We start from the raw sequence: 24725 nt of genomic DNA on the forward strand, positions 1-24725 counted from the left end.
TGTAGTCTTGGCTGTCCTGGAACTCACTCTGTAGACCAGGCTGGCCTGGAACTCAGAAATCTTTCTACCTCTGCCTCCCAAGTGCTGGGATTAAAGGCATGCGCCACCACTGCCCAGCTAAAGAATTGTTCTTACTGCTCATTTTTCTTCAAGCTTTGTTAAGAAAGTATATGGCTATAAGTAGAAGTGTATCTGATTCTTTAACAGAGAGTAGAAATTGACGGTCACCATGATAGCACATTGCTTGGTGAATGAGTATCTGACCTAACTCCATCCCTTAGTCATTGACGGTCACCATGACAGCACATTGCTTGGTGAATGAGTATCTGACCTAACTCCATCCCTTAGTCATTGACGTGACCGTGACAGCACATTGCTTGGTGAATGAGTATCTGTCCTAACTCCATCCCTCAGTCATATGTAATCTACAGCTGATGGTTCCCTTTGAAGTAAGTTATAGTCTGTAAGATTGTCTCTCCTGTTATTCTCAGAATCCATAATACTGAGTACCTCAGCCAATAGGCTCGATGAACTCTCTCAAGAAACGTTTCAGAAATCAAACATGTAAACATACATGCACGTAAGGGGTGAGTTTCAGTATATGTGGAAATGGGTGATGACTGGGGCTAAGGTGGACCTACTAAACTGATAGTCCAGGCTGAAAAGTCTCAAAAATTCCAATCTGTAATAAAAAAGTGGTCTTAAAACAAACAAAAACTTGAATGTCTATATATGAAAATGCAACAGGACATCTCAGTTAATACCATAGTGTAGATTCATGCCAAGTTTAATTGTAAAACTTATCTTTATCTTATTATTATATTTTGACTAAGTCTCAGGAGAACTCATCTATGACTTGCAATTTCTAATATATGTATTTTACATACAAGGATGTTTTAATGACAAGTAATTTGATTCAATGAAGACTATGCAAGTAGTTACAAATACCAAAATTTATTTTATCTATCCAGTCTCAGATTTTAAAATAGTGTTAGGACAATGACTCTCTTGTGAAAAGTAGGGAAGACTTCTGACTTAGTGAATGATACTTTGGTTTTTGTTGTTGCTTTGTTTGTTTCAATTTTAAATTAAACCTATATTAAGGATTTTCTTTTTTAACACAGTTTCTCTTGTTTCATGCTTCTGCTCCTCTATTTTGAGGGCAATATACGACCCTCAAGCTGGTCTTTTAAACCCAGTCTTTATTCTTGGCCTTCATTTTGTTTCATCTCAGTGGTTTTTTTGTTTTTGTTTCTGTTTTTTTTTTTTTTTTGAAAATACTAACCAAGAACTTCTGCATGATTGATTGAGCTTTATACTATTACCAGGCTAATATTTTCTATTCCAAAGATAGCTTTTATGGGGCACTCTGAAAATGATTTACCAAAACTGAAGTATATAAAATGTGTAATAGTGCAAAAGTCAAGGTCAAAAATAAGGTAGAAGTTTGTTTGCATTTTTCATGTTTTTGGCAGTGTTGCGAAGCAAAGGCAGAACCTTCTTATTGCTGGTCAAGCATATTCGTTGGAGCTATACATCCAGCCTTGGTTTTTTAACCCTTAGGAACAAAAAACTGGGGCTGGAGAGATGGCTCTACTCTTCTGAAGGTCCTGAGTTCAAATTCCAGCAACTACATGGTGGCTCATAACCACCTGTAATAAGATCTGACACCCTTTCCTGGTGCGTCTGAAGTTAGCTACAGTATACTTATGTAAAATAATAAAAATTAAAATCTTTGTGCCACAGTAAGCAGGAACTGAAAGCTTGACAGGGACCGACCGGAGTGAGCAGATGTCCTAAAAATTCAGTTCCCAACAACCACATGGAGGCTCACAACCATTTGTACAGCTACAGTGAACTCCTATACATAAAATAAATAAATCTTTAAAACAAACAAACAAACAAAAACCAAAACAAAACGAGAGAACATAAAACTGTTCCATTATTGTCCTAAAGACAGTGTTATCATTTTAGTCATCAAACATGGCTAAATTGGAAAAGAACTTTGTTTTATTATCACCTAGACTTAAGGATAAAGACCCTATTTAAAGACAAATTTAAAAAGGTTTTCATAGTAGGTTTAATGGAAGCAAAGTACTTGTTAAAATAACAGTATTTAAAAGAAGAGTTAATTACAATAATTTGTCCAGAAATAAATAAGCAACTTGATTGAGCTTTATACTATTACCAGGTTAATATTTTCTATTCCAAAGATAGCTTTTATGGGGCACTCTGAAAATGATTTACCAAAACTGAAGTATATAAAATGTGTAATAGTGCAAAAGTCAAGGTCAAAAATAAGGTAGAAGTTTGTTTGCTTTTTTCATATTTTTGGCAGTGTTGTGAAGCAAAGGCAGTGTTGCTTAAATAATTAAGCAACTTGTCCAGAAATTCAGAGGGTATTTAAAACTCTGTTTTCTGTGAATATCAGATTTAATATTTAATATCAGATTCTAAACATACATGCTTTCTGAAATGCTTCTGTAATGTCAAGGCCTTCGTATTTACATGTAGTTTGGGAAACGAGCACAGAAATATTAGCTATGTCATTCATAGATCTAATATGTAAAGCTCTTCATGAAAACACATAGTTTTCCCAAGCATTGTGTGAATAGGTAAATCCCAGTCAACTTTAGAAAATATATAACTGGTGTTTGTGCCTCGGTGTTTCCTTGTCTTTGGTGAAATGTTTGGACAGAACACCTGTGTCTTATCTTACAAATGCAATGTAAACTTCTTTGTTTAGCTATGGATATTTCATTTCTTTCTGCCTCAAATATCAATTGTTCTTACATTAATTTTAAGATCTATTCATATATCTTATTATTGTTGGCTAGGATTTAAAAATATTTAAGTATAATTACTCCAATTGTCTGCTGTTCTCTGATACTTATGAATATAGAAGGATAAAGAAGCAAGCCAATACCTCATGGTAACCATACAATCCAATAAAATCAAATGGTCTCAAAAAACTCAAGTGTACCAAACTTTTCTATAAGTTAATTAAATTGAAGTTAACATTATAAAATGAATTTAAATCTATGAATGAGGAAGAGACTTTTGTATACAAATAATGCCCTTTATAGATTTGATTCCTAATTACTTCTAGAGACTTTTCATGTTTTGGTAAACCATGGTAAAAATTAATAATGTAATATTATTACATTAATTTGTAGAATTTAACATGTTAACAAGTAGTCCCGTGTAAAGGATTGATTAAAGTCTTTTACCACATAGTCACAGAAATAGTTTTTTCTCATCCATGGAAATGTAAGAACAGACAACACTAGATAATATTCTCACAAATTGTAGACTGACTGATAAGCGCCCTCTTAAATACTCACTTGTCACATGATGTTTTCTTCATCCATAATCAGAGTCAGAAGCTTAGTCTTCTGAGAAACAGTACTAGAAGTAGTAGCTGAAAATTGAATACACAGGCTGGGAGACAGCACAAAGAGGCTTAAGGTCTTAGTTTGCTTCTGGCATACAACAGGCATCTCTGTGACCCTTTATTCCATGCCTCATTGACCCTCTGTGGTCAGTATATGATCATATCATTTCATGGGGACTGGAGAGATGGCTCAATGGTTAAGAGCCGTGCTTACTCTTCCAGAGGTCTTGAGTTCAATTCCCAGCAACCACATAATATCTAACAACTATCTGGAATAGGTTTAGATCCTTTCAGCTGATGTGTCTGAAGACAGCTACCATATCCTCATAAAATCAATCAATCAAAAAATAAATAAATCATGAAGATACCCATATAAGTATACTTATGGAAGAAGGTAAACTCATTAGAGGACAGGGTTAGAGGTAGAAATTACTCATTTCATATTTAATAACAATAGATTTAAGAGTTTTGATCTTCAATGAATTTTAATTATCATTATACCCACTCCGTATATATTGGACAGTGCTGATCACCATGATGGATGACTCTTAAACTGGACAGTGAACTTACAAATAATAAATTGTTATTGTAACACACACACACACACACACACACACACACACACACTGTGATAGACATCTAAGTCAAGCCTTCTTAAGCCCAAGCAAGTTTTCTTTCTTTGGCAGTTGCAATGCACTTTCATGTTAACAGATTTGGATCTTAGTTCTCAATGAAATTCTTCCTATCTCTGGCGAATTTTCTATAAAAACATTATATATAATTTTACAGGCACGTTTAATTTCTCCTGAGAGGGATTTATGTGACATCTTATTATTGGACTTAGTTATTCCGAAGTGATTGTTATGGAGTTTGATTTTAGATTGACAACTGTACCCAAACCTTTGTTATTATACCATAGGTTAGAAAAGAGTAGGTTAATATTATTCAAAATAAATTTTAACTTTTTGCCAGGAATTTTCTGATATACAAAACAATAAATACTTTTTAAAATCTTATCTAGCTAAATAATCTCTTTTAAATTTCAGAACTGAAAGCAAAATGTGGATTTGAAAATGCCACCACATTTTATTAAAGATGCTTATATATGTGAACGTCCTTTTATAGTTTAATAAAGTTATTGTGTAATGCCATTAATGACCATTAGCTGTGTGTTTTAAAAGGCATCATATCTATAAACAAATTGGTAAGAAAGTAGGTAACGATGGAAGCCTGAGACAGTGTTTATCTCTTTCAGGTAGACAGAATTCAAATTGCTTTCATTAACTGAGCAATATGCTGTGGAAAACGAGCAAGGCACTTTTCAAAAGTCCCCTTCATTTGCATAATATTGCTGCAAAACCAAGTAGCTGCTCAAGAGCTGTGAATGAGAGAAAGAAAGCAACCTAAGTAAGCAAGCCAGGGCATTGATAGAAAAGACAGCTTGTCAATAAAGATGTCAGAACTGTGCCTGTGCTATGTGTGATACAAAGTGATGGTCTCATAGCTTGTTAGGAAAGAGGGTGCAAAACTGCATGAATTCTTCTCACATACACTGATACCACAAGTAAAGCTAGAGGCTGCTCTTATGATAATGATCAATACTTCAGACTGACACCACCTAGCTGCTCTGCTCTTACTGCTTAAGAACCTGAATTTCAATTAAGCAGTTAATCGTTGTGGAATTTTATTTTCAATACTTATTAACATGTCCTTAATCCTTAACCATTCTTAAACACTATTATTTCCCAGAGATCCACCCTCAGGCTTTTACAGAGCATAGAATTCTTATTTGAGTGGCAAAGGTATTTTTCTCAAAATGAGTGCATAGATATCAAACAATTATATTGTATAAGTTTGGATATGGATGGTTATATCAAAAGAATATTGTAATTATACTTTAAGTTACAATACACATTGTAAGTTAAGAAAACAAGGTGTATTCTTAAATAATTTTGTTCAAACATATGTTGGCCTAACTGAAAGTATTAGTTGATGCTATCTTTCAGAATATTTTTTGTTTCACTGACAAGTTTCTTGGAAAATATTTAAATCAAGTGAAACACATAAGCATTCATAGTACTTGGACCACTCCAATTAGTGTAAACAAGTTCTTTTCCCATGTAATCAAAGGCTCATTTGGAAATTTGAGTAAACATGTTTATTTTTTAAATGTTCTATTACCTAGTACAGCAGAGAACTAACATTTAGTTCTGTTTTTATTGAGTATTTTAGCAACTTAAGAGAAAGTATAGAGAGCTTGAAAGACATAGTCTTTATGCAATATTTAGATCATTTAAGTTTATGAGGCCACACATCTAAATAACTGCAACTGGCAACACTCAACCATGCGTGCCAATGTGTTGGTATTAGAAGCAGAGTGCTATAAATAAGTTAAACACACTCTGCACACAGTTTTCATTGAAAACACTTCTACTTCTAACTTTTACAAATTACAGCATGAATTACAAAATAAAGATTAAAACAAACTTGTTGCAGTCTATTTGAGATAATGATTAGTTAGCTAACATTTTAACATAAATCTCTTTGACTCTAAAGCTTTGGCTTTTCATTTCTCTCTATAAAAGTCTAGGACATAACTCCAACTATCTTCAAACAAGTTGCTAATAAGGAAAACTCAAGTTAATACTATAAAATAAAGAACTAATCACTTAAAAGGTTAAGTCAGTATAATATATTTTATTGTCAAAACATGTGGATTATTTTTGTCCTTTGAAGCTGATAGATTCAAATTTAGCTGTACCAACTTTACATTATTCATATCCTTTCTATATACCTTTCTATATATATTTATACCTCTATATATCTTAAAAAGAGAAAAATTTAAAAAAATCCATCCAACTAAGTGTTATCATGAATTAACAAATCTTAATTTCATAACTAGGATTAACTCATTCTCTTGGAGTTAAGAGTTTGATTAGTTTACTAGTTGCCACTGAAGCAATAGCCATTGTAGAAGAACCGCCATTTACAAGAGTGACAAAGGGAGATTATTTAGGTCTGGGGTATAAAACTAAAGTCTTTGAGAATAAAGGAGTCATAGGACACATGGGTCGACATATCAAGCTTTCTAAACAGAAGTAACTCATTTTTTAACTTTCTGGCTATTACACTGCTCTATGCATTAGAAGATAATAACAGCAATTAGACACCTCACATATTTAGAAACCTCACAGATAGTTTAGGGGAAAACGTAAGAAGTTGGCTTGTGAGGGAATATAGATGCCATCAAGACAATTGATCACATAGCCGTGTCCTATCACCAGTAAAATATATGACAGAAAAACGATAAGGAGAAAAGAGTATAAATAATACGTTGATGCTGATAATACAACTAAATATAATAGAAAATATACAGTGCACCAAAATATAAATGTCAAAGGGTTATATTTCATGTGAGAAAGTGGCATAGTATATATGATATCTCATGATTTAATAATAAACTATAAATTCTTTTAAGAAGTAATAATTTACAGAAAACTGTGTAATTTAGTGTTTACACTTATTCAAACCTTAAAAGAACACAGTCAATCTACAAAATGTAATAATTCCATCAATTATTTTCCTAAAATACAAAACGTTTTCAATCTGCTCTTATACATGTCGAGTGGAGGCTAGCCCTAAAGCTGACAACTCTGCAAATTCTTTCCCAACTGGTATCAGTGGAAAAGATCTGCTAACCTGGAAGAGAGTTGATGTGCTAGAGGGGGCAGATAAACTAGAGGGGCCTAGCCCTTTTAGAGGAGAAGGAGAAAGATTGTGAGGGAGGAGGAGGTGGAGGGCAGCATTTGAGCCATTAAATGAATGAATGAATGAATGAATGAATGAATGAATGAATGAATGATGATAGTAGTAATATTATTATTATTAATAATAATAATAATAATAATAAACCAAAAAACAAACAAACAGAAAACCCCAAAGTGCTCTTCCTGGAAATAAGCTGTAATCAAAAGGGGCAGGGCCAGAAAATACCTCATCTTGATTGTATAATTTGGTGAACTTGTACTTTTAGTTCACAGTAAGTAAAGTTCTAATATGCATGTATAACTCTGCTTATAAGCTCACCTGCAATAGGCCTGAACTTTTTTACTTGAGCACCCTGTTTCACATGTGAGAAGATCTCAGAGTTTTACACCCATTCCCTTAAATATGTAAATATTCAACTATTTAAATTAATTGTCAGCAGCAGCTGATTTGGTGGACAGAACTGTTTTTGTTCATGGAACACCACAATTGACTTTCATGTTGTACCAAGGATAGAGAAGTGAGAAAAAGGGGAAGTTTCTCAGATGTTCCTGGACCTGTAAATTGCTTTAAATGCACATGGCTACCTTTAGTAACTGATCTTCACTTTCTTCCCCATGATGTGGCTCCAGGTTTCTGACAATGAGAGCCAGTCACGCTTGGCAAGCCACAGGACCAAGGGAGAATCAGTTAATGACTTTGCCTAATGTTTCTAAGCATGCCTTCTCTCAGAGCATTATCTTTTCTCTTGATATTTGGGGCCATAGCCCCACAGACTACTAAGAGGAGAACTCAAGAGAACATGGCTCAATTAAAATAAAACAATGATATTTGTTCTACAAAGAAAAATAGATTCTCCACCTTAAGTTTATAAATTTGTAAATCATTTGAACATCCTAAAATAAAAGAGGAATCGTTAATCTTGGGAAGAAATGATGGACTTACCATCATGATTGGGATTTCCCAGTGTCCATGGTTCATCAGAGTCAAAATGAGTATCGCCTCCAATTCCTGGTCCAGGGAAATAAGCATGTGCCAAAAATCCTCCCTCCCCATCAAATGGGGAACTGTCTCCATGAAAACCAGAAGCAAAAATGATAGTTATATCCACATCACGTTTGCCGTTTTCTAGTTCACTGTAGGGAACTTCTTCAAACGTTAGAGGAGTTACATTCTGCCACACATCAAAGGCACGGCGAATTGCTCTCCGGGTCTCAGGATCTCCAACTTTTGGAGTTACGTTCTTTATACTGAAAGTTGGAAAAGATGATAATCAGTGTGGCTTCTCATATGCAATTTGAATTACTGTTATCTTTTTTCATCTATTTGGTTTAGAGTTATCAGAGAAAATGACAATTATATATAAATAGAATTTTTACATTTTTATTAAGATTATAGACACTGTTTGTTACACTGGCTTATTTCTTTATCATCAGTGAGACATCCTTGTGCCAAGGCCATCTAGATGACAGGGATGATAAGGAGAAGAACTGAGCAGAATGGTTATGGGAGGTAAGAAGATGGATCAGTCAGTTTGTCTCCTGGACAAGAGCAGGATGGAGGACTTGGCAAGTGATTAAGTACATGCTGAAGCTTGAAACTGAAATTTTAATTTTTATACAAATCTTTGTAGAACTCTGCCACTGTACTTATGCAATCAAGTGATAATACTTTTATTCATTTCTCTGTGAATTCTTAACAATTCAGCAAGAATGAAGCAAACTCTACATTTGTTTGTTTGTTTAAACAAAAAGCCCAGTTATTTTGGTCTCTGATATTTTCCTCTTCTGAAATAGATACTTTACTTTAAAAAATATAAATAAGTAGCTACTTACTAAAAAAAAAAAGTTTACAAATTTTTGAGAAAGAAAATAAAAATGGATTCTGGATATTATTGTTACTTTTATTGGCACCTTTCTTCTGATATTAATGCAAATTGATAAAGGAAAATTACTATTGATTCATTTAACATTAATTAGTATATAAGATATACATATTTCCTGTTACATTCTTTAAAATAAAACATATACAAATCTAAAATATCTAAATTTTTAGTGTACAATACTATATATTTTATATATTTACAATAAGCAGATGAATACTAGAGGATTCATAAGTTTCAAATCCTTTCAATTAGTAATATTTCTAAAGATTACACTAAGTAAAACTTTAGTACAAAATATAATATGTCCTTCAATATGTCCTGCTTAACAGACATCAGAGAATTGGGAGAGCTGCAAATTGCAATGTTAGTGTTACAGCTAAATCAGGGTGTCCAAAGTACATGACTATGTCTGTAAATGACTAAAATTTATGTTTCTTCATTAGATTTATTTCTCAACATGAAACACATTTTAAGATGTACTTTCCAAAAGATAGTATTTTAATTATACAAAACTGAGTTGTCTTTCTGCTCTTTGACGCTACGAGGAAGCATCGCTCTAGGCTCTCTTTACTCTGCTGTCATGTCTAAGTCAGATTCTTCCCAGGAGCTGGAACAGCTGCAGAAGCTCTTGATTGGAGGGCTGAGCTTCGAAACAACCAAAGAAAGTCTGAGGAGCCATTTTGAGCAATGGGGAACAGTAACTGACTGTGTGGTAATGAGAGATTCAAACATCAAGAGATCCAGGGGCTTTGGGTTTGTCACATATGCCACTGTGGTGGAGGTGGATGCCGCCATGAATGCAAGACCACACAAGGTGGGGATGAAAGAGTTGTGGAACCTGAGAGACCTGTGTCAAGAGAAGATTCTCAGAGACCATGGTGCCCACTTAATTGTGAGAAAAATCTTTGTTGGTGGTATTAAAAAAGATACCGAAGAACATCATCTATGAGATTATTTTGAGCAGTATAGAAAAACTGAAGTGATAGAAATTATGACTGACAGAAGCACTGAGAAAAAAGAGGGGCTTGGTTTTTGTCACCTTTGATGGCCATGACTCTCCAGATAAGATTGTTATTCAGAAATACCATACTGTGAGTGGCCACAACTGTAAAGTAAGAAAGGCTGTATGGAAGCAAGAGATGGCTAGGGCTTCAGCCAGAGAGGTAGAAGTGGTTCTGGGAACTTTGATGGTGGTCGTGGAGGCAGTTTTGGTGGCAATGACAATTTTGCTCAAGGAGGGAATTTCAGTGGCAGCCGTGAAAGGTGCCAATAAAAGTAATAATAATATCCAGAATCCATTTTTATTTTCTTTCTCAAAAATTTGTAAACTTTTTTTTAGTAAGTAGCTACTTATTTATATTTTTTAAACTAAAGTATCTATTTCAGAAAAGGAAAATATCAGAGACCAAAATAACTGGGCTTTTTGTTTAAACAAACAAACAAATGTAGAGCTTGCTTCATTCTTGCTGAATTGTTAAGAATTCACAGAGAAATGAATAAAAGTATTATCACTTGATTGCATAAGTACAGTGGCAGAGTTCTACAAAGATTTGTATAAAAATTAAAATTTCAGTTTCAAGCCTCAGCATGTACTTGATCACAGGAGGTGGCTTTGGTGGCAGCCGCGGTGGTGGTGGATATGGTGGCAGTGGATGTAGCTATAATGAATTTGGCAATAAAGGTGGCTATGGAGGAGTTGGCCCTGGTTACTCCTGAGGAAGCAGAGACTATGGAAATGGTGGACAGGGTTATGGAAACCCGGGCAGTGAGTATGGCAGGAATGGCAGCTTTGACAACTATAACAAAGCAGGAGGTAGATGTGGCTTTGGCGGTAGTAATGGAAGCAGTTTTGGAGGTGGTGGAAGCTACAATGATTTTGACAGTTACAACAATCAGTCTTCAAGTTTTGGACTGATGAAAGGAGGAAACTTGGGAAACAGGAGCTCTCACCCTTATGGTGGTGGAGGCCAGTACTTTGCTAAACCATAAAACCAAGGTGGCTATGGAGGTTCCAGCAGCAGTAGCTATGGCAGTAGCAGAGCCAGGAAACAAAGCTTAGCAGGAGAGAAGAGCCAGAGAAGCTGCGGGTTACAACAGGTTTGTGAACCTAGCCAAGCACAGTGGTGGCAGGGCCCATCTGCTACAAAGAATACATGTTTTAGACAATGCTCATGTATGTGGGCAACAACTCCAGGACTGTATTAGTGACAAGTTGTATAACAGGTTATCTTACTTTCTGTTCTGTGGAAAGTGCAAAGCATTCCAATAAAAGGTTTTACTATAGACTTTTTTCACCCATGCTGTTGATTGCTAAATGTAATAGTCTGAACATGGTGCTGAATAACTGCATCTTTTTAAAAATCCAAAAGTAAAAAAAAAAAAAAAATGAAACTGAGTTGTATTTAATCATTACAAATGGTATAATAAAGATAGAATTATGTGAGCATTGAGTGTGACAAACACCTCAATATACCTTATTTAATCCCAAAAGCAAAAAATAGAAATGAGTACTTAAAATTTTACAATTTATAAAAATTCAAAGATTTTTTCTTGTTGCATAGATAGAAATGTTCTGACAGCATTTTCTTAATCATTCTGAGAATTCATTTTTTTGAATCTATAAAACTACATAAATCTAAATTATGATTTCTATTAATTCATATTAAATAGTGCAGACATTATTAACATTTTAATTTGCTGTTGAAAACTGTTTATTCTATATAAAAGGATTATAGAGGAATTTTAATCCAGCATCATGGCTGCTTGGGAAGATATCACATCTAAAAATCTTTTAGTTCTATGTGATCTGGTAGGATTGCACACATGCCCTTGTTGACAGAATCTCTTGCAGTACACATATTTAGTGTCAAACAATGTAGATAATATTAGTTTAAGAAGGAAGCAGACATGTTTGAAAGTGATGTCTAATTGAGGGAAGGACGTTCAGTTGAGTTCAGGCAACTTACTGGAGTTCAGTTCATTGGAACTCAGTGCAGCTCAGGTGAATGCAGTCGAGTTCAGCTGAGCTCCTGCACTTCTGTTCAGTCAATGGACTCAGGGCAGTCAGTGCAATTCAGTTCATGCAATCAGATTCATGTTTTCCAAGGAGAACAGTTCAGCATGAAGCCAAGAAAAGCCGGTTTGAATTAGTCAGCTTGGAAAGTAGAGTAAGCCATAGCAGCTGAATTGAAAAGCCAGCCATAGTTCAGAAAGAACTAGAAAAGGTGTGACAACAATTACATCAGAGAATAAAGGTGTTTTTTATTGTTGTGCTAAACACCAACAAGCAGAACAGGTGAGGAGATTGACAAAGAAAGATCTAGGTCATAAAACCCACTTGAGTGGATATGTCTCCGCAGATTCCAAGAGGCACACAATAGTAGCTGGGCAACAAGAAAGTGAGTGCCTCAGGACTTTTCATTGTTGCTTTTATCTTTTGGTTTGTTTGTTTCAGTTTTTGTTTGTTTGGGTTGTTGTTGGTAGTGGTGGTGATCTCATTTTTCACTTTTCTTAATTCTTCTCATGACAGAGGTCATGGTTGAATTTTTAGAAAAAAAATCTCTAGCACATAGGGTTGACAGAAGCAATTTAATGTTGCATTAAAACCACATGTATTCTTATTTTTACATAATATTTAGATATATATTTCACCATGACCCTTCCAAACTTCTTTTATTTTCTTTTGAATGTAGGAAGAACAGTTGTAGTATTAGGAATGACTTTTGACATTGGGCTTGTGCAATAAATAAATAATTTGAGCCACTGTGAGTAATTTATATGATAATGGAGAAAATGGTGAATGGAAGAATTTAAGTATTCTTGCAAAACTCTAGATAGAAGATGGTTGGACAGGAGATCAGGTGGTATTTATAAAGACGTTCTACATTCTTGAGGGTGCATACAGTACTAAGTTTAACATAACTGAAAGATGGATAAAAAACATCAACTTCTGCCTGCTCAGGAATGGTTGCTTATCATCTTCTGCAAACTTTTTCTCCATTCGGCATGGTGTACTGTACTCTATTTTGAGAAAGAGAAAGCATCTCTTGGAGGCATCAAGGTCTTTATAGCTTGTTAGAACTATATTTTCCATCTTATGTCAGAAGAGGCATGCCAACTGAAGGCATAGTTCTGAATTTTGTATAAATTAAATTACTAGGAGGCATTTATCCTCTTTATGCACTATGGGACTGCAAAGTGCTAATAGCATGTTATTTGAAAAGACATTCTGTAGAAAGAACACTAATCTAGATGCTAGACTACACACCAAAGGAACATGTATTGTTTTGTAACAATGCATGGGAAATTAAAAGAACAAAAATAGTGGTAATGTCAGGAAGCAATTGAGTGGGTGAGGCAGCAAGCTAAGCAGATGGTAAATGTTGCTTTACTGGAAGGATAGCCCAAAGACACTTTACACTGATTATTTAGACAAAGTTACAGTCAGTACAGGGCAAACTTTGTCCATTTAAAGAATAGAGCTGAAGGGAAGTGTAATAAAATCAACATAAAAGAGAAGGTAGTTCTGACAGCCAGATAATTTTCTAAAAGAAGGAATATTCTGGAAAGTTGTAAGCACAGAACCACTCTGATCTTACTTCCATTATAAATATGACTATACATTATGGAAAATGGGTAGGAGGGGAAGAGTGGCAGTAAAAACACTTTCATTAACTCACACAGAGGAGAGACAGGAACTTGCTCACAGTCATGGTCTGCAGACACAGGGAATAGATTTTACTACTCATTCTGAAAGAACTATAATGGAGACTGGTGATTTAATGTATAATGAAAATATCAATTTTATTTCAAGTCAAGAATAATCTTAAGTAATGAAAGCAAATGAAGTTTTGTCTTAGTATGAGCTTTAGGTAAGAATGTAGTGGCTATGTACGAGAGGAATATAGCAGTAAGACAATACACAGTAACACTTATTGTTAACTTCCTAGTTTCCCCACTGTACACCCCCTACCCATTCATCCTCTTCCCTGCTTCTATGAAGGTGCTCCCTCACCCACACACCCACTCATGCCTCACTGCCCTAGCATTCCCCAATGATGGGACACCAAGCCTCCACAGGAACAGGGCCTCCTTCCCACTGATGCCAGATAAGGCCATCCTCTGCAACATCTGCAGCTAGAGCCATGGATCCCTCCATGTGTACTCTTTGTCCTACTTAGAAGAGGAAACAAAATAATCGTAGGAGGGTCTTGGGATCGAGAGGAGGAAGGGAAAACTGGGGCAGGATCAGGTGTGAGAGGAGACAGGAGAGATGAACAGAGGGATCAGGAAATTGAACAGAGGTGTGTACCAGTGAGGGATGAGAAACTAATGGTAGCCACCAAAAAGTCCCAGATGTCAGGAAAGCAAGAGGCTCCCAGGACCCAACAGAGATGACATTTGCTGAAACCCAACAAAGGAGAGATAACCTGTAGAGATCTTATCCAAAGACTAGGCACTGCCTCCAGCTGAGGGATGAGGCCACCCACTCATCTCAAAAATATTAACCCAGAACTGCTCCTGTCTAAAGTAATTACAGTGACAAAGAGTCGAGGAGAAAGTTGTACTTCTTAATGCAGCCTTTGTATTAACTGATAAATGAGATAACAGAGGCACAAAGAGATCATGGGGGGTAATGAATGTAAAATAAAGTAAAATAAAGTATTTAGCCTTAACTTTTCTAATGTGTAATGAAAAATAAATGTTGGCCACATAAAAGGATAGCACTATGAAATGAAGAAGGTTAAAAAAATTGGCAACTGTAGTCAAGTTAATTTAATTGAAAAAATTCACTTGTCTCTTTGCTTTCATAAATGAAAAACATTCAAAGTGAGACTGCCATTTTGCTATTGGAGGTAAGAAAAAAGTAAGACTCCTTGGTATTTAATTAAAACACAGAGCCTTTGTAATACTATTCTCTCAAGATCACTCCAGCTTGAAGAGGGTTAAATCAATTACTCAGAGGAAATGCCTTCCTCCACATAATTTCCATAAATACATGAGATTCATCTGTAAAGAAATTCTTCTCTATACTACTAGTTGATTTATCTTTTGGTAGTACTATACATTAATTTATTAATATTCATATTGAGTAGGACCTTCTATCTAGTAGGTTTCTTCCTTATATAATATGGAGTCATTTAAAAAAGAAACTGATGAGATTTATATTAAAAATTACCGTGACATTCTAGGAAGTGTAATGTCTTATTACACCAAGTTTTCAAGCTAAGAGAAAAGTAGACCTCTGTATTTAGGCTTGGTCTCTTATTATGATGTTCAATAAATATTCGTTATTTTCTAGACTTATAAATAAGTTTTAGACTACTATGCATTTATTATATATAGTAGTCAAAAACATCATCTTTGCATGATCTCCATACCAGAAATTATACCATCAAAGAGATAAAGCCACCCACAAAAAGAGATTTGGAAATAGCTAAAAATCTATAATTATTAAGCTAGGTATTCAAAATAACATTAATATCTCAGAAACTTAATAAAAACATAGCTAATATACATATATACACACATGTATATATAAAGTATGTATTTATATGTGTGTCTATGTGTGTCAGAAAGAGAGAAAGAGAGCAAAGTGATAGAAACTGTAAGAAAAATATAAAATGGCAGAGCATATATCAAATTACACATGAAACAAATGAAGAATGACTATGATATTCTCATTATTGCCAAGAAAAAAAATCAGTGACTGCTAAAAAACTGTAGGAAGTACCTAAACTTCAAAGTGCAGGGAAAAATGAAAACCATTATAGATAATCCAGGAATTATGGGGAAAAGGTTGTAAAGATTACATCCAAACCAAGGATAGTGGATATAATCATGTGTGAGAACATTACAATATTAATGACAGAAACCAATCTACAGATTCATGAAACTCGGAATGCATGGAAGAGGACCCCACCATGCCAAAATCATACCTGTAGAAGAACAAACAAAATGATTGTAATTACAGTTATCTTTTTAAAGAACATGCAATAAGACAGCACTACAGAATGCATGAAGTGGTCAGATGAATAGTAATAAAACCACCAACCTAGAAATCAGCATCCAGTGAAATTAGCTTTCAAAAGTGAAGTATAAAAAATAAAGTTCAAAGAAAAACAAAGAAACTCTTGTCCGGAGACCCTCTAGACAAGAATTTTAAGACTTCTTCAGAGATAAGATCAGAAATTCAGATCTACATAAAGAAAGGAAAATTATTAGAGAAGAAATATACTTCTATTTTAGATATCACAAAATAAGCAAAATTTTATGTGAAAACAATATGCAAGCTAGCGTTAAATAAAATCCTTATGAATTACAGTTTATATATTTATTATATATGTGAATATATACAGTATAAGTATATATGTACATATATATATATATATGCTGTCAGTATGAGAAAATTACAAACTTATGAAAATTGAGTAAAAATATAAATGAGTAAAAAATAATTTATGTAGATAAATAGACATAGTATGTTTAAATTCATTGGTACCTTATTATTAGGCATAATACAACATTAAACAAAATCCTAAGCAAGTATTCCATATGTGGGAAATGGATTTTGAAGTTGAAATTCCAGAAACTCAATATGATCAACACAATGTCTAAAAATGCAGACAGACAATTAAAACAAACTACTAAACACTATGAGCATTTTAAAGATAGTAACTGAGATAGTGAGATGCTGGTTTGGAACTGACAGGTCAAGAGTCAAATGGAAAAATGGAGAGAAGTCAACTGACCTGTGACAAAGGTGTAACAAGGATACAGTTTTAAAAAATGGAGATCTTTTCAGCAATAATGCCAGGGGAGAGCAAATTCCCACAAAGTGAATACAGACGAAATTAATGTGGACAGTTTTCCATATTATTTTAAAAGTAACTGAAATTGTAGTTAGGAATGTAGTTCAATGGCCAGAGTGCTTAACTACCATGCAGTGTGCCTTGATTTTGTTTACCATCACCACATTAACATGTACCATAGTCCACACCTGTAATTTCATCCCTCAAGAGGTAGAGAAAAAATTTGAATTTACTAGAAGATAACACCCACTACCCTCACTCAAATCTAACTGTTTTTGATGGTATAGTTTTGGACACTACATATAAAAACAAAGGAAGGAATATAAGATGGATTCTATTAGAAATAATAAAAACTGTTTTAAAAAAGATATCATAAAGACAATGAAAGTGCCAGGCTGTGGGGCTCACATCTTTAATCCCAGCACTTGAGAGGCAGAAGCAGGTGGATTTCTGAGTTTGAGGCCAGCCTAGTCTACAGAGTGAGTTCCAGGACAGCCAGGGTTATACAGAGAAACCCTGTCTTGAGAAAAGAAAAAAAAATAACAATGAAATTTTATGCCACAAAACAGGAGAAAATACTTGAGGCTATAACTGATGAACGACTGTTCAGTATAATTTATACACATCTTAACCAGAAAATATGAGCAGGCAACTCAACCAAATGAAGATACTCTCAGAACAAGTAAGTGCAGACCATGCTAAACATTACAATTTACTAAAGTGTCCATCTAAGTATAGCAGCTTTATTTGCATGAACCAATGAAAATTTTGTCACTGTGTTTTGCCTAGTCTGATGTCAACTTGAAACAAGCATTTAGTAAGAAGGATTCTCTGAAGGAAAGGCCATCCAGAGACTGCCCCGCATGGGGATCCATCTCATATGCAGTCACCAACCCCAGACACTACTTCTGATGCCAAGAAGTGCTTGCTGACAGGAGCCTGATATAGTTGTGTCCTGAGAGGCCCTGACAGTGCCTAACCAATACAGATGTGAATACTTGCAGCCAAACATCAGACTGAGCACAGGGTCCCCAGTGGAGGAGTTAGAGAAAGGACTGGAGGAACTGACTGGGTTTGCAACCCCATAGGAAGAACAATATTCACCAGCCAGATCATCCAGAGCTCCCAAGGATTAAACCACCAAAGAGTACACACGGAAGGACCCATGGCTCCAGCCGCATATGTAGCAGAAGATGGCCTTATCTGTCATCAATGGGAGGAGAGGCCCTTGGTCCCATGAAGGCTGGATGCCCCAGTGTGTAAGGGAATGCTAGGGTGGTGAGGCAAGAGTGGGTGGGTGGGTGGGTGGGTGGATGGGTGCAGAAGCACTCTCATAGAAGCAATGGGAAGGGGATGAGATAGGGGGTTTGCAGACGGGAAACTGGGAAGGGGCATATCAGTTTAAATTTAAATTAAAATAACCAATGAAATATCAAATTCAAGAAAAAAAGGATTCTCAATTGCAAAAATGCCTCATACTATCAAGCTGTTAAGAAGCCTGTAAGGCATGTCTTTAATTGGCAATTTCCATGGGAACACCTGGCCAATTGTCCTTGGTGCCAACCCTGAGCTGTTGGTCCGGAGTTCTGTAAGAACGCTAACTGAAGATGCCATGAGGAGCAAGCCAGTATGCAGGCTTTATGGCTTCTACATCAGCTCCTGCCTCAAGGTTCCCATCAGATATGAGTTCCTGTTCTTTGCTTCCCTCAATGGAATGTCATTAAGGATACATAAGCCAAAGAAATCCCTTCATCCCCAAGTTGCTATTGTTCATGGTGTTTCATCCCAGTAATGAGAATCCTAAGACATGCTATCCAAACACTTATAATTCCAAATACTTACATTGCTAAATGCTGAAGAGACTGTAGACAACATAGTTTTCAAATAGAGCTAATGATCATGTCAAATAGAACAGCCAGCCACTTGCAAAGGCTATATTAGCACTTTAATACGGAGCTCACCCCCATTTTAATATACAGTAAACAATCATTCTCCTTGTTACTTCCTCAAATTATCTAGAAATTTATATGTACATAAAACTGGCACAAAGTGTTTATAAAGCCGTATTCCCAAGAAAACCCTGAAAAAAACTGAGATGCTTCAGTTGGTGGATAAATAAACAGTGGCATCTTTACAATGGACTATATTTACTAATAAAGATAAATGATTTATCGAGGCACAAAATGTATGAAAAAAAATCTTAGGTGAATCAGCCATCATTCAACAGGTAGAACCAGAGTGAATGGCAGTGTACATAACTCCCCATTAGGAAGCTCTTGTGATTTTGGATCATCAGATTTTGCAAATGAGGCACATTAAAGAAAATATTCATGGAAGCAAAAACTGCACTGTACAGGATTCAATGGTGGAAAACTGGTGTGACAATGAATTCTCATATTATTTAAAATGACCATAATTTTTAATTGTTTTGTAGCTGTGTAGAATTAATTAGACTTTATGAATAGAAATGTGTAAAGTATAAATAACAGTAGTTTTAATTTTACAAAATCTTATATTTCCTAGTGCCTTGTTACCTTTACAAATAGGTTTTATGTCACTTTGCCAGAAAAAGAATTGCTATCAATCTTTCATAAAGTGTACAAGTTATTTTCAGTCTCTCATTGTCTCACTATGTACTCCTTGATAACAACGTTCATTATAAAAGGAGGCTGATTCGACAGTAGGCATTAGTATTGCCCTCACTGGGATGTAAACAGTATTTCATATTCATTTCATTGAATAAAGTTTAACTTTCTTTTGAAAATGCAAATAGTATAACTAGTATGAAATGTTTCTGAAGCTAAATGAATAATCCCACAAAAAAATTAAATTACTGTGAATACCAGCTTCATGGGAGAAAACAAATTTGTTTTGTTTTAAACTTATCTGAATAGCAGTTGACAAAATTTTCATAAAACAATTATCTAGTGTCATTCTATCTGGGAAGATAATATGAGTGTATAAGGTAAGTACAAATAGCTTATACTAGATAAATAAAGAAAACCAAAACAAATCACTTTAAAGTTATCTTTAAACATTTCATTAGGCCTCTTTATGCAGATAGCAAGCATTATAAAATTCCTCTTCTAATCACACACTTTAATTGAAGCATTTCTGGCATACTGCCTTCCTGAAGTACCTTCCATTTTCTATCCATTGGCTTAATAATTTCTTTCAAACCTTCTTATAGGTCTTGGCTACATGATTCATTTCTTTAACAACACTCACTAGTTTTTCTAGAATGGCTTAGACAATCCTGATTAACTTTTGTGTGTTTGTGTCATTTCCATTCCTGTTCATATAGTTATCACATTTATATAATTGTTTAATCTCTACACTGCTATGTATTTCCTAAGAACAGGGTCCTATATTTTATTTGTTGTTATCTCAAAGAGCTGAACACTCTTTTTTGTTCATACCACAACTCTATAAGACATAGTACATCAGTGGTTAATAAGGAGCCATAATATATTCCAATAAGGTAACTGTCACCCTAGGTTGGACATTAATTTACATCAATGAAGATAACACAGAAGGATGTCAACTTCAATAAGTATCAAAAAAAAAAAGATAAAGTGGTTATAGTGCTTGGAACAGTTACTAACCATTTCAAAGGCCTTTCATTTAAAAGAGGGACTTAGAGACTTTATCATTTGTTTATTTCTTAGACTATAATTACTTGTCAAAGACTATATTGTACTAAAACATGCATATCAAACCACTCAGAATATTGGCGTCCTTTGGAAACTGTGAGGCACAAAATGCAAACGGACAAACAATGTCAAAGAATGTCTGCAATGTCCCCTAATGGCCATTTTATTCCCTTTTAACTGCACTTGTAAATTCTTTAGGACAATATAGCACCACTTTTCATATAATTTTGTTCATAAAATACCACACATCCAATAAAATGTCCAACAAATAGCAATGGAACAAGGTCTGGATGTAGGGCTGAGCATGCATACCTGTAAGTGATATGTTTGTGTTGCCACTTTTGTCCAGTTAATGCATAGCGCTTTCGACGAATGTTGAATTTAGAACTGCCTCTTGTCTGGTCTGGTACACCGCATCGAGGCTTCTTCATCCAGCTTTTAAAAAGATAAAGAAAAAAAAAGGTGAGTATTTTTCACAAATCTTCTTAATGATAACTAAACAAGAACAGACAGTAATCTATAAGATGATGGGTAAAAGGTCCTTGCTCAATGTTCTTGCAATGTAAACCTTAATAGATACCATGCATTTCCAGGATGAGTGAAGACTTACTATGCTCCTACTCAAATCCTTTTAGCATATTTACTTTCTCCAATGTAATTTGAGATAACTGCAGAAAGAAGGAACTTGCAATTTTTATTTAGGATATGCCCCTGAGGTTGGGCAGTGGCAGCGCATGCCTTTAATCCCAGAACTTGGGAGGCAGAGGCAGGTAGATTTCTGAGTTTGAGGCCAATCTGGTCTACAGAGTGAGTTCCAGGACAGACAATGCTAGACAGAGAAACCCTGTCTTGAAGAAAAAAAGATATCCTCCTGAGGGGGCTGGGGAGATAACTTAGCAGCTAAGAGCACTTACTGCTCTTCCAGAAGGCTGGGGTTCAATTCCTAGAACATACCCCAGCAATCACAATGGTCTTTAACTCCTATTCCAGGGGTAACTCTACATACTAATAAACAAATTATAAAAAACAAAAATATGCTACAAAATATATATACTGTTGAAAAGTATGTAACATTGAGCAAATCTTTACTTCCTCATGCCATCTATGAAATGACATTAAAATATTATCCAGTGCTAATATTTAGTGTTTTTTCATGTGAATTTTCAATTATAATTTCTGATTAAAATATTTTAATATAATAACTCATAGTATTTTAGTATATGTTTATATTGTTTCATTACAACATCTCATTATAATCTGTTTGATGACTGAAAACTATTCTACAATCTTAAGAATTGATTTTAGACTTTCAGCACATTTTGCATGGGATTTTACTTAATACTTTCTTTTAAATTATATTTTAAATTTTATTTATATATATAGATATTTTGTCTTCATATATGTCTATACAACATCTGTGTGTCTGGTCCCTACAGGGTTAGAATGGGGTGCTAGATCTTTTAAAACTAGACATGATTGTGACCCACCATAATAGTACTGAAAAGTGAACCAGGTTCTCTGAAAGATCAGCCTGTGCCATAAGCATTGCACCACCTCTGCAGTAGCTCCGTGGATTTTATTATCGTCATGCTGACATAAATGACAGGGTTTGCTATGGCAGGGACCCACTCCCCCAGCCATGAGAAAAATACATTGCTCTTTCACATAGAGATGGCATTTTTCAAATTCTCTGTTAACTTTAGATCATTATTTCTATTCCCAATGTTAGTCAAATTCAACAATCATAACATGTTTTCAACATATTACATTAGAAAAGTTAAATCATAAAAAGTATTTTTAAAAATAAACAGTTCAGTATCAACAAGATGAAGCTTAAAATTGAAATGAAACACTGTTCTAAATTTGTTGATTTTAATATGTAGTCACATGTCATAATCTAACTTGTTTTCTTGGCCATGACACTTGATCATTGTGATGTCTGCAACCTAACCTTGAATCTTTTCTTAGCAAACAGTTGTTATGTTTTTTCTTTGTTTCTGTTTTTTCATTTGTTTTTCTCACCATACACTGTTACTAAATAACAAGATCATCCTTGAAATTTGCATGGATATGCAAATTAAAAAGCAAATGAAAATACTTTTACTTATTTTCATCATGTGTGCAATTTATATATATATATATTATGTATATATACATAATTTAAGTAGATTTGATTTTGGAAATGTCTGCCTGTGAATATTCTTGTATAACTGGGTAATTTCATGTACACTAAAAACGTGGCCCCTGGAGGGGAGGCTAAAGGAGGTTTGTGAGTTCAAGACCCAACAGGTCGTAATGATTCTAGGGCAGACAAAGAAACAGAACATTTGTCTCTAAATGTATTCATTTATTTTTAGTATGCTATCCTACTGCTTTTACTGTCACTTTATTATAAAACTGATGCATGCTTATTATAGAACGACCTCAAATTAAACCAACAAAAAACTTTTGTTTTTGAAAGTGAGTTAACTTTTTAGAACTAACTTCTTAAGTCAGCTACTCTTATATTATACAGATATGAGAATAACAGAAGGCACCAATAAAATTACTTTGTTTGCAAGAAAGATAACACTTTAAAAGCAAACATTAACAATTTCTGCATTATTATTATAAGTAGTATACTTAGAGTAATATGTACATCACACTTATCAGTTATCAGATATAACCAATCTCAGTCTAGTCTAAATACCTTGCTTATAAGGGAAATCATACACTTTTCAAGTTAAATTACATACATTCCAAACTACTAACTCCCTGGAGGCCACCCAACATCTCAGGATTAAATGAAGTAGGAATGAAAGTCTTCTTCAGTCAGTATGATGTCTGGTCTTATGTTCAGGAGTGCATCTCATTCAACTCAGGGATATTTCTAATTCTTTGTTACCAGATATTACAACAGCAATTTGTTCTCACGTTTCACAAATAGTGGCCAGCTCAGAAGTAACACATTTGTACATGACTAGGTAATTTACCTATTCTCCACATACAACAGTGTCCACTAAAGTTAGTAAAATTTGGTTTGAGAATTAGATCAGGTTGAACATTCTAAACTGTGAACACTGGTCTGTTACTACTCTGTTCCTGGGCTGTTGAGAACGGATTTGCAATCCTGCTGAGGCTACTCTGGGAATCCTCATCTCAAGCAATCTTGTAGTTTCAACTCCTCAAAACTCTGTGTTTACGGTTGTGCACAGGCAATTTCTGCTCAACACAGGTGTAATTTATGTATTTGGTGACACAGCAGAAGCAACCCTGAAAGGGGGTGGAGGAAAGTCCAGCTCTCAGAGGTGTAATTGAATACCACATTGGTATACACCTTTACTAAAAGAAAAATTGCTTTCAAAAACATATATTGCAAGAGGTTAGACATGCTTTCATCATTCATAATTCCCAAATTTTATTTACGTGGAAAAGGTATCATGTAGGTTAGAGCTATCTCCAGATTTTTCTAGGAATGCTTAAAAATGTTTTTAATTTCTTGAAACATTCACAGGCTGCATCTGTACAGAAAAGACTAAATCCACCAGGTGTACAGAGAGTGCTTAAAGCAAACTTACATATGGCTCAAACTTTGAGAGCTTTATTCTATATCAGCCTACTAACTATTTACATGGACACATGTGTAGTCCATAAGACAAAGTGCAAAGGGCAGAGAAGAATGTATTAGTAACCACAATCACCAAAAAGAAACCTTCAGGTCTTTTCTGCTCTTATTAATGTGTTGCCTTCAGATGAGATCTAGGCCCTCTGCTTAAGCCACCAGCTTTGGTAGCTAACAAAGTGAAGTCATACACATCCACTAATACAATGAAAGCCAGCAGCACATTAAGACAGTAAAAACAAAATAAAATAAGTAACTAAGATAGCATTTTTTTTCTAAATTGAAAAATGTTAGCATTAGTGTATTAACTTGACACCTGGAAATAAGAATAATGCAGACTACTAATGTGTGCATAAAGTATAATGGTTCATGGAATATCTCATTAATCATCCCAATTAACAAATTAGGATTTTAAATAGTTTTTGGAAATTCTCATTTGATTTAAAAAAAACAAAACAAAAAAAAATAGAATTGTACTCTGCATATTTAAAAATGAGGTTAAAGACTTAAAACAACTAATCTGTCTGAACGGCTGTGAGTTTGTGATATGATACATATTTTTGTTTACTGTCACTAATTGGGAATTATTCTCCCATGTCTTTATTAGGATCCACCT

General features: G+C 34.6%; 1 protein-coding gene across 3 annotated transcripts in view; it reads right to left on the minus strand.

Moving 5' to 3' along the window:
- Window positions 1–24725, minus strand: part of Mmp16 (matrix metallopeptidase 16) — a 256760-nt gene that overhangs the window by 110155 nt on the left and 121880 nt on the right. For all 3 annotated transcript variants that reach the window (XM_031366538.1, XM_031366539.1, XM_031366540.1), the window contains exons 4-5: window positions 20821–20943; window positions 8105–8409 (exon numbers count right to left, since the gene is read on the minus strand). In XM_031366538.1, the coding sequence (XP_031222398.1) occupies window positions 8105–8409; window positions 20821–20943 (428 nt within the window). The remainder of the gene's footprint in view (window positions 1–8104; window positions 8410–20820; window positions 20944–24725) is intronic.

The sequence above is a fragment of the Mastomys coucha genome, unplaced genomic scaffold (genome assembly GCF_008632895.1).
Source record: "Mastomys coucha isolate ucsf_1 unplaced genomic scaffold, UCSF_Mcou_1 pScaffold14, whole genome shotgun sequence".
Taxonomy (NCBI): Eukaryota; Metazoa; Chordata; class Mammalia; order Rodentia; family Muridae; genus Mastomys; species Mastomys coucha.